The sequence below is a fragment of the Quercus robur genome, chromosome 4, assembly GCF_932294415.1.
Source record: "Quercus robur chromosome 4, dhQueRobu3.1, whole genome shotgun sequence".
Classification (NCBI taxonomy): Eukaryota; Viridiplantae; Streptophyta; class Magnoliopsida; order Fagales; family Fagaceae; genus Quercus; species Quercus robur.
In genome coordinates, this window is record NC_065537.1 from 29310600 (window position 1) to 29321390 (window position 10791).

The 10791-nt window shown below is 35.5% G+C and overlaps 1 protein-coding gene across 1 annotated transcript; it reads left to right on the forward strand.

Moving 5' to 3' along the window:
- Positions 1-9269: 9269 nt before the first annotated feature.
- LOC126721713 (uncharacterized) lies at positions 9270-10451 on the forward strand. Its single transcript, XM_050424776.1, has 2 exons — positions 9270-9574; positions 10109-10451. Exons 1-2 carry the CDS (start codon positions 9270-9272, stop codon positions 10449-10451), a joined length of 648 nt encoding a protein of 215 aa, XP_050280733.1.
- Positions 10452-10791: the final 340 nt, after the last annotated feature.

Here is a 10791-nt window from a genome sequence, read left to right on the forward strand (position 1 = left end):
CAGATAGGTGGGACTTACTCCCTTTGGTTTAGTGGCAATACCATGGCTCCGCATTTCCAACTCTTCAATCCCTTGCCTTTAAACTTCTTGGACAACCTTGTTCATCCTCATGTGCTGAGAGGAATTGGAGCACATACAAATTCATTTATTCCTTAAAAAGAAACAAAATGGCTCCTGCACGCGCTGAAGATTTGGTATATGTGCATTCTAATCTTCGACTCTTGTCAAGGCACAATGAGGAGTACGTAAATATAGCAACAAAGATGTGGGATATTGTAGGAGACTCTTGGAATGAGAGCGACATACATGGAAGAGCTGGAATTCTTGAGAATGTAGCCCTTACACTTGATGAGCCAGAGTTGGAGGCCATGGTTATTGGGAATGCTAACACTAGTGTTACTACTAGTGAAAGTGAAGTTCGAAGTGAAGCTATTGATCTTGATGATGATGATGATGCTAGTGTTTGATTGTCTTGTTGATTATCTTTTATTTTGTTTTAGTTTCAAACTTGCGAGTTGTATTCTAATTTCCGAACATCATGGAATGTTTTAGTTTCAATCTTGTGGGTTGTATTTAATTTATGAACATCATGTTTTAGTTATTATCTACTATTGCTCTTAAATTTGGTATATGTTTGTATAATGTGAAAAAGTATGCTTAGCAATATATTAAAAATATAAATAAAAATATTTTTCATAATTTTTTAATCACCGAGTCCCGCCGCACCCGCACCCACCTTTTCCAAAAATTGCTGAGTCCCACACCCGCACCTGAGTCCCGAAACGCACCCATGCTACATAGCTGCGCGTTGTATTGTAAGAATCTATAGAATTTCTTGCTTCTCAAAAAACTCACATTAGTCAGTGTACAATAGAAAAAGTTGTCAAATTTACATATTTTCTTCAAAAACACCACATATCAGTCCATCTAAAACACAATAAATTTACATTTTTGCTACAGTAACTGCTCAATTTAAAAAACTCCTCTATTAATAATTTCTTCAACAGATTCATTTAATAAGACTTCCTTAGTAAAAGACTCCTTCATTAACCCATCACCATAACCTAGCACTACAATCCAAAGAAGAAGAAGAAGAGTGGGAGAAAGTTTAGAGGAGAAGTTTTGAGAAGAGAAAGAGTTTGGATGTGGGTAGGAAAAGAAACGGTGGAGAGGGGTGATAGGCCAAAAAGGTATTGACCCCTTGTGATGAATTAACTAATTAATTAGCCAAGTTACTTAATTAAATTAGCATACAATAAGCGTGGTAGACAAACAAATCACCAACTAAGTTAAAATGGAACAGAAAATAAATTGACACGGTAATTTGTTTACGAATGGGGAAAACTTACACGGCAAAAATCCCACCGGGTGATTTTAAGGTCACCACTTCTGATAATTCACTATTATCTCAACAAGCGGTTACAAGTAAAAGAATCTCAGTACCTTATACCAACCTACAGTTGAACCCTTACACCAATACCCAATTAGACTTATTTTGTAGTGACAATCTTTCCTTTCAATGCACTACTCCCAATACGTGACTAACCAATTCGATGCGCGAATCCCAGTACGCGGCTTACACACCAACTTGAGAAATATGTTGGCTACAAATTTCTTCAGTTCATCAACACGATGAAGATCATAAAGCTCCTTGGTTACAAAACCCTACAGTGTACAAACACAGCAGCTTCTTGAATAGAAAGATGAACTAGGGCATATGTCTCCAGTTACAATATGCTTGTGAAAAACTTTTGCATTGAGGTGCATTAGCTATGACGACCCTTAAAACAATCCTTATATATGTTTAGGGTTGTGAGAAAAGAAAGCTCAAACATCTATACACAGATTGGATGAAAATCATAACTGAAAATTTGATTTTCTTAAATCTCGATAGATACCCTATCTATCGAGCAGCTATCGAGCATCGAGCTTAAACAGCCTTTTATACCTCAATAAATACTAGTTACCGAGATAGCTGTCGAACTTTAAAATCCAGCACTTCTTCGCTTAATTCTTGGACAGACTTGCATGGTTTTAACACTTGAACTTAAAACTTTGTTTCTTGAAGTATTAAACACATTCTAGATCTACCCAATTACAAGTAAAGTGCATTTTGTTAAAAGATTAGCCAATTCTATATTGACATATGTTCCTAACATAATTCACATATGTCCTAATAAGGGGAGAAACATTTTATTTGAGAAGAGAGAGAGAGAATGTTAAAGAGCTTACAATATTGTAAAGACAGATTAAAAGAAAGTCTTTTTTTTTCCTCTTAAATAGATTTTAATCCCTTTCAAGCCTTATAGATTCTTCATCATTAAAAAATGGGACTTTTAAGCCATCACCATTCTTGTGAGACATACCCATATTGTGCTCTAATAAAGGTTTAAAAACCATTTAAGAGAGATGATAGAAAATCTTATATATATATATATATAAAAATATATATATATATATATTTATTTATTTATTTATTTAGGTGTCTAGATATAGTATAAATATTATATATATATGTGTGTGTGTGTGTGTGCACGCGCGCACATGCGTGCAATAAAATAAAGAGGGAGAGGGGATCTGCAAGAAATTAAATGGGCTAACATAAAATAAAAGTATTAATAATAAAATCCCTAGATGCTTAGGTGGGATGAGATTTCTTCTCCCTAAGGGTACTTTCTATACAAATCCTAGGTGATGGTCCAATACCCATCTAGGGAAAACAAGCACATTAATATGAACCAACAACAATAATATGAATGTTGAAATAAAGAGAGAGATATATACACAACATGCACAAGAACATAGAAAAAAAATAAAGTAACTATGAACAACAAGCAAGATAAAAGAAAGATTTTATATATATGGAAATGATAATTGTAAGGCAATAAAAGGGGTGGGATGGGTGTAGTTATTAGAGAACTAACCCATCCCTATAGCCTTACCCACAAAACTTACAACAAAAATGGATGGAGTTTTTTGTGGGTTTCCGAGAGAGAGAGAGAGGAAAGATTTTTTTTTTTTTTTGAATTTCTAAAGGTATTTTTCCAGAATTTTCTTACTATTTTCTAATTTTCCTCACTTTGTTCTCTCTATTTTGCTATTTCTTCCTAGAGAGAGAGAGAGAGAGAGAGGAAAGTTTTTTTTTTTTTTTGAATTTCTAAAGGTATTTTTCCAGAATTTTCTTACTATTTTCTAATTTTCCTCACTTTGTTCTCTCTTATTTTGCTATTTCTTCCTATTTTTCTCCATCTTTCACTACATGATTTTTTTTTTTTTCAAAATTTTGGGCCGGGGGGGGGGGGGGGGGGGTGATACATTAATGCTAGCCTCCCATTTTTGCTATCCCATTGGCTATTTTTTGTCTTTTTCGGATTTTTGGCTTGTTCTTCGTGTTGCTGTTTGGAGACCTTTCCAAGCTCTGATTTCTTCAAAAATTCTATATGCACGGAAAGCTCTGGATGTCTAGTTTATAAAGGTCTTGACTTCACTCAATTTGGAGCTACGTTCGTCGAGATATCATGCTTGGGAGGAAGGTGATGCAAAGCTAAAAATTCTGTGACGTTTTTTCTTCAAAAATTCATATCTTCCAATCCGAAGTAGATATCATATAGTCCTTTTGTTCAAAATTAGCTAAGACCATGTTCTTCAAGATGGTTCAGATGACTCATTCTAGTTCTTGCCCAATTGGTATAGTTTATTGTGCGAAGTCGAGTAAAAAACTATCATTTTTCCTAAAAAAACAATGAAGATTTCATTTGGGTTTTCAGTATTTTGGTGATATCTTATCCATTTTAACTCCGATTTTGGTGTAATGCCCCAAGTAATATATATATATATATATATATATATATGAGGTCAATTTTTGTTTAGACCCACGTGCCCCACCTTGTAAAATATCTCTCCCTCTTGGCTAGGTACCGCTCCCTTTTATCTTGTCCTCCTTTCTTTTATTTCACTTTAAAACACAAACATAAAAACACACAACACTTCTTTCTTTCTCCCTCACACTCTCCCACTGGTCCCCACTCCTAACCACCACCACCACCACCACCATCTTTTCTTGTGAAGTTTATTGGAAAACTCTATAGGAAAAAGTTAAGGCTCACTCATCTCTATTATTTGAGGTAAAGACTCCTAATATTTTTTTGGGTTTATAAGCTTTTTCCTAAGGTTCTTTTAATCTAAGCTTTGATAATGATATTCATGTGATTTATAAGCTTTGGAAGTGATATTCATGTGTCTATATGTATGGGTTTGGTCTTGGTGGACTTTTTGATGAGTGGGTTTATGGTTTGTACAAATGATGGTTATCTAATGTTTGTTATGGTGAAGATTTAAGGGTTTTTTCTTGCTAATGTGAAATAATTGGTAAATCTAATTTTCATTGTTTATTTGGAGCTAGTGGAGGATTTACATTTGGGGTTTGTAGTGGTGGATATTGTTATATATGTTGTTATTTCATGAGTCATTTGAAAATGGCATGTATATATTGTGGAAGAAATTCATAAGGTGTTAGGATCTCTTATGATAAAGGAGAAGGCTTTGAATGAGATGATTTAAGTCTATAAATTGAGATCTATGCCTTGTAAATTAAATTGCTGATAAACTTTGGACGTATAATACATTATTTGTGAGGTTAAATACTAGGCTCGCCTAATTAAGTGCTTATTTGGCAATTCTTAATTTATAACTAGATACAAGTTCAAGCATTATGCTTTATGCTTATTGTGATAGGTTTGCTTGATATTATTTAGGTTATAACTAATCTCATTTGGAACTTGGAGAATTAGGCTTTTGTGGGTTGCAAGGTAACTAGCTTTTTAATAGGATTTTTTGGAAAATAACCATGTTGCATAAACGTTATTTTTGGGTCAAAAACATTTTGGAAAATTATTTGTGGGGCTATATTTTCCTGAAAAGTGCTGTGTTGTGACCCTATTATATATGACTATTTATGAAAAGTGTGTCATATTTGGTAATGCATATGGGGAAATGCATGATTTCTTAGCTTGGAAAAGATAAGCATCTTTTATAAAATTATTGGGAATGGATTTTATGGATTTATTGCATTATTTGCAAATTCTAAAGATGTTTTATCTGGACTTGTGATATTTGGGAAATTGATAGAAAATCTTAATGACAAGAAATGATTTTGGAAAATTTGAGAACTTTGTGAAATGCTTGGATATTAAAAGGTTTTATGAAACTACTTGGAAACAAACAAGTTTCAATTTCATTTAACTGTGAGTTGTATGTTGTTTTTACCCTTGTGCCATGATAGGTGTGATTGCCCCAACCAAATGCCGTAGTCTTTGTGACATTGGTATCTTGGCACCCTATCTTTGTGGCAGTTTGATGTCTTGTGGCATAACTTGATGTCTTTGTGGCATAACTGATGTCCCTACGGCATACCTAACGTCTTTATGGCAGCTTGTCATGTGGCCTTGGGTTGGACTTTCAAGTTTTTAAATGGTGTTTTGATAGCTCACAATATATAGTAGGTAGTTTCATGTTGAAATATTTTGAGAAAGCTTAGTGCTACATTCTTTTAATCATTCTCACCATTTTATTAAGAAAAATGGATTTGCATGATCCAAATCAAAATTCCCAAATTATAACAAGTTTTGTAAAATGTTCATTATCATTAGGCTTGCATTTCCTCCACCCTCCTTAATTATGCTACTTACTGGGTTTTAGCTCATCCCACCCTATAATAGTTTTTTAGATTAATTAGCTATACCTTGGGTATGGAGCTTACTTCATTGGTAATGATTGGAGTGCTATGTTAAATTTGGAGACTTTTGCTATAAATGGTTGGTGACTTGATCTTGTTATGTTCAACGAGACCTTAATTAATTCTATTGGAGGTTGGTCACTTGAGGTTTGTTAGACTTAGGTGTGGTAGGCCTAGAATCAATGTTAAGGTTCCTTATTCTTGATATGATTGTGACTTTGTGTAATCCAATTGGAGTTTTGTAACATATTCATGTATTATGTGGAGGCACACAATTTTTAGTTGTTGTTCATAAATATGTTATAGAGCTCTAACTTGTAATATGGAGATTTTAGTATGGTTTTATATTCTTATACAGTAGAAAAAAAAAAAAGTAAAGAAAAATCTCCTACAGTCTCTCTCTTGATGGTTCTTTTCTCATGTTTTGGACCCTTTTAGGTTTAGGACGTGACAATTTTGGTATCAAAGTTTAGATTATGATTCTGTAGACTTTGAAAACCAGAATTGATTTTAATCTAAGTGAGAGCATTAGGGGTTTGATGAATCCTTTATTTGGTACATTTGTTGAAGCTTCCACATGCTGTAGAGTTCTTTTGATCTTGGCTCCATACATTATTTTGTTTTTAGTGCCTTACTAAAAGTTGTGACAAGATCCTAGAACTTTTTGATTTTAAGTTATCAACTTCTACCCCAATTGGTGATATTATATGGAATAATCTCATGCTCAAGTCTTGTATCTTTTAATCGAGGGTAGAGAGTTATTGGCTAAAATGGTGTTTCTAGATAAGCATGATTTTTATTTTATCCTAGGCATGAATCGGATGTCTTCTTATCATGCTTGTATGCATTTTTAGAGAGAAGAATGGGTTTATGAGGTTATGTACCAACTACCATGATCTAAATTGATTTACCATTAAGAGTAAATATCCTTTGCCTTTGCCTAGCGTTGATGACTTGTTTGGCTAATTGCAAAGAGCACAAGTATATTCTAAGATTGATTTTGTTTTGGTTATTGCTAGTCGAAAATTTGGGATATTCCAAAGGTAGCCTTTTGGATTAGGCATGGTCATTACAAGTTCTTGATGATGATGTTTGGATTAAGTAATGCCCCTACTACCTTTACAGATTTGATGAATGTGGTGTTTCATGATTACTTGGATCACTTTATCATAATGTTCATTAATGGTATTTTGTTTTATTCTAAGAGGAAATAATTTGTTTTCTAAAATGAGGAAGTGAGAATTTTGGTTGAATCAAGTAGGGTTGTTAGATTAAGTGATCTCTAAGGATGGAATCACATTGGATCATAGAAGGATGTAAGAATCATGAGAAAGATTTCCCAACATGACTTGGAGTTGGCTATAGTTGCGTTTGCTTGAAAATTTGGAGACACGATCTATATGAGAGATATGATACTTGTATGGATCATAAAAGTTTAAAGTATTCATTTAACTAGAATGAGCTAAATATGGGACAACGAAGATGGCTTGAATTGATTAAGGGTTATGATTACTCTATTAACTATCATCCTCTTAAAGCTAATGACATAGTTAATGCACTTAGTAGAATGTCTCCAAGTTTTTCAGCTGTTTTGCATACCACTTAGAGGAAAATCATTATTGATCTAGAACGGATGGGAGTTGAGGTTGTATAGGCCATTCTAAGGCCTACTAGGCTAGTTGAGAGTTCAACCAACTCTAGTAAAGAAAATTAAATTGGTGCTAGGTAATGACTCATAGTTGATGAAATCATAAATGAAGTGCATAAAGGAAGGAGACCTAAGTTTAATGTGTAAAGTTTCATGAATGAGGAATGAAATTTTTGTAAGAGGGGAAAAATGTAACGCCCCAAGTATTAAAAAAAAAAATAATAATAATAATGAAAAAAAGTGTGGTCAATTTTTGTTTCAACCCACGTGCCCCACCTACCCCTTATCTCCCAACCACATAACCTTGTAAAATATCTCTCCCTCTTGGCCAAGTACCTCTCCCTCTTATCTTGTCCTCATTTCTTTTATTTCACTTTAAAACACAAACACAAACACAAAAACACACAGCACTTCTCTCTTTCTCCCTCACTCTCCCATGGTTCCCCATTCCTCACCACCACCACCACCATCTTTTCTAGTGAAATTTACTAGAAAACTAAATAGGAAAAAGCGAAGGTTCACTCATCTCTTTTATTTGAGGTAAAGACTCCTAATCTTTGGTGGGTTTTTATATGCTTTCGCTTGAGGTTCTTTTAATCTAAGCTTTGATAATGATATTTATGTGATTTATGAGTTTTGAAAGCGATATTCATATGTTTATATGTATGGATTTGGTCTTGGTGGACTTATTTGATGAGTGGGTTTATGGTTTGTACTAATGGTGGTTTTCTAAGGTTTGTTATGGTGAATATTTTGGGAGTTTCGCTTGCTAATGTGAAATAGTTGGTAAATCTAATTTTTATTGTTTATTTGGAGTTAGTGAAGGATTTACATTTGGGGTTTGTAATGGTGGATATTGTTATATATGCTGTTGTTTCATGGGTCTCTTGAAAATGGTATGTATATATTGTGGAAGAAAATTATAAGGTGTTAGGATCTCTTATGATAAAGGAGAAGGTTTTGAATGACATGATTTTAAGTCTATAAATTGGGGTCTATGCCTTGTAAATTAAATTGTTGAGAAACTTTGGAAGTATAATACATTATTTGTGAGGTTAAATACTAGGCCAGCCTAATTAAGTGCTTATTTGGCAATTCCTAATTTCTAGCTAGATACCATTTTAAGCTTTATGCTTATTATGATAGGTTTGCTTGATGTTGTTTTGGTTGTAACTAATCTCATTTGGAACTTGGAGAATTAGGCTTTTGTATGTTGCAAGGTAAGTAGCTTTTTAATATGATTTTTTGGAAAATAATCATGTTGCATAAACATTATTTTTGGGTCTAACACATTTTGGAAAATTATTTATGGGATTATGTTTTCTTGAAAAGTAATATGTTGTGACCCTATTATATACAAGGTTTTGAAATCCGGACCATTCATTGAACCGTAAAAGAGAGGTTCAAGGTTTTTGAGGTCGAACCAAGATTGAACCGTGATGACGTCATAATTAATTTAATAACGAGTACCCTCTGCAGTCACTATTGAGGAGGTCAGATTTCAAGGGGGGGATAGTGAAATGGGGGACGACACTAGGGACATTCAACATACGATACAAATTGAGAAATTTCATTAAAATATAGGTGTTAGCAGGATTTGTTGCCAAGTTCACTCCCTCCTCTGGGGCTTCTTTGATGATATGCCAAGTCACAGCTAGACAATGGAAGGTGTATGTGGATGGTGCGTCTAACACAAGAGGTTCGGGAGTAGGGGTGGTGTTGGTGTCCCTTGATGGCATAAGAGTAGAGAAGTCACTAAGGTTGGGCTTTTGGGTTTTGGACAATGAGGCTAAATACAAAGCCCTTATTGCTAGATTGCGGGCAGCACAAGAGCTCGGTGTAGAGAAGGTAGAAATGGTTTCAGATTCCAAGTTGGTGGTTAAGTAGATGGGAGTTTCAAGGCAAGAGACCAGTATAGTCAGGGTATTGAGAAGTCAAAACAGCTGTGCTGACTCCTTGGCAACATTGGCATACTCTTCGGGTGATCACATTCCCCGAATGATACTAGTAAAGCTTTTGGAGCACCCGAGCATTGAGTGCCAAACGTTAGTGGCAACTACGTCGGAACTGGGGTTGAGTTGGATGGATCCATACGTAGCCTTTTTGTCCGACGGGTCTTTGCCGGGGGATGCAAAAGAGGCGGAGAAAGTGCACAGAATGTCGACACGTTTCTGGCTATCTGAGGATAAGAGGTTGTATGGAGAGTCATACAGTGGACAATATTTGTTGTGCCTTCATCCTGGGAAAACCGTTGAGTTGTTGACCAAACTTTATGAAGGAGTATGTGGCGGGCACTTAGGGGGAGGTCCCTTACATATCGAGCCTTGACTCAAGGATTCTAGTGGCCAAATATGCAATGAAAAATGGTAGATTATGTTAGAAAATGTGATTGATGCCAAATTCATGCACTGTTATTACACCAGATGGGGGGAAACCTTAACTCGATCGCGAGTCCTTGGCCCTTCGCCCAATGGGGGCTAGATATAGTCTGACCTTTCCCTTAGGCCACGAGAAACAGACGGTATGTAGTGGTGGCTACAGACTATTTCACTAAGTGGGTAGAGGCCGAAGTCTTAGCAACATCAGGGACATGGATATAAAAAGATTCGTGTGGAAGAACATTATCACAAGGTTCGGAGTTCCCCAAGTGATGGTATCTGATAATAGTTGCAATTTGATAGTAAGCTCTTTCGGGAATACTACAACAACCTTGGTATAACCAACAGGTACTCATCACCAGCATACCCCCAAAGCAATGGGCAGGTCGAAGCAACGAATAAGGTGATTGTCAACGATTTGAAAAAGAAATTGGAGGGGGTAAAGGGAAGTTGGGTCAAGGAGTTTCCGAACGTTTTGTGGACGTATCGAATTACTCCTAGAAGATCGACAAACGAGATGCTCTTCTTCATGACTTATGGTACCGAAGCAGTTATACTGATTGAAATCAATTTGTTAAGTTCAAGGGTGGCGTGCTTTGCACAGGGATGTAACAATGAAAGTATAATTGGCAATCTGGATGCATTGGAAGAGCGAAGAGACATGGTGGCCTTGTGGCTCGCAAATTATTGACAAAAGTTGGTCTAGGGGTATAACAGGAACATTAGGATTCAAGAATTTGTGCCGGGGGACCTCGTCCTGCGAAAGGCCGTTAGGAGTATGAAAGATCAGAGTGCTGGAAAATTGACTCCAAACTAGGAAGGGCCCTACCGAGTGACAGCTACAGCCGAAGCGAGAGCCTATTACTTGGAAGATTTGGAAGAGAAACCCTTGACCTAACCATGGAATGTCTACAATTTAAAGAAGTATTACCAGTAAATGTAATGGGTGGCATGAAATTGCCATTATAATATGTAAAATAACAAGGACCATGGAATTAAGTAATTTTCAGTTAATTGATCTTGTGTAAGGA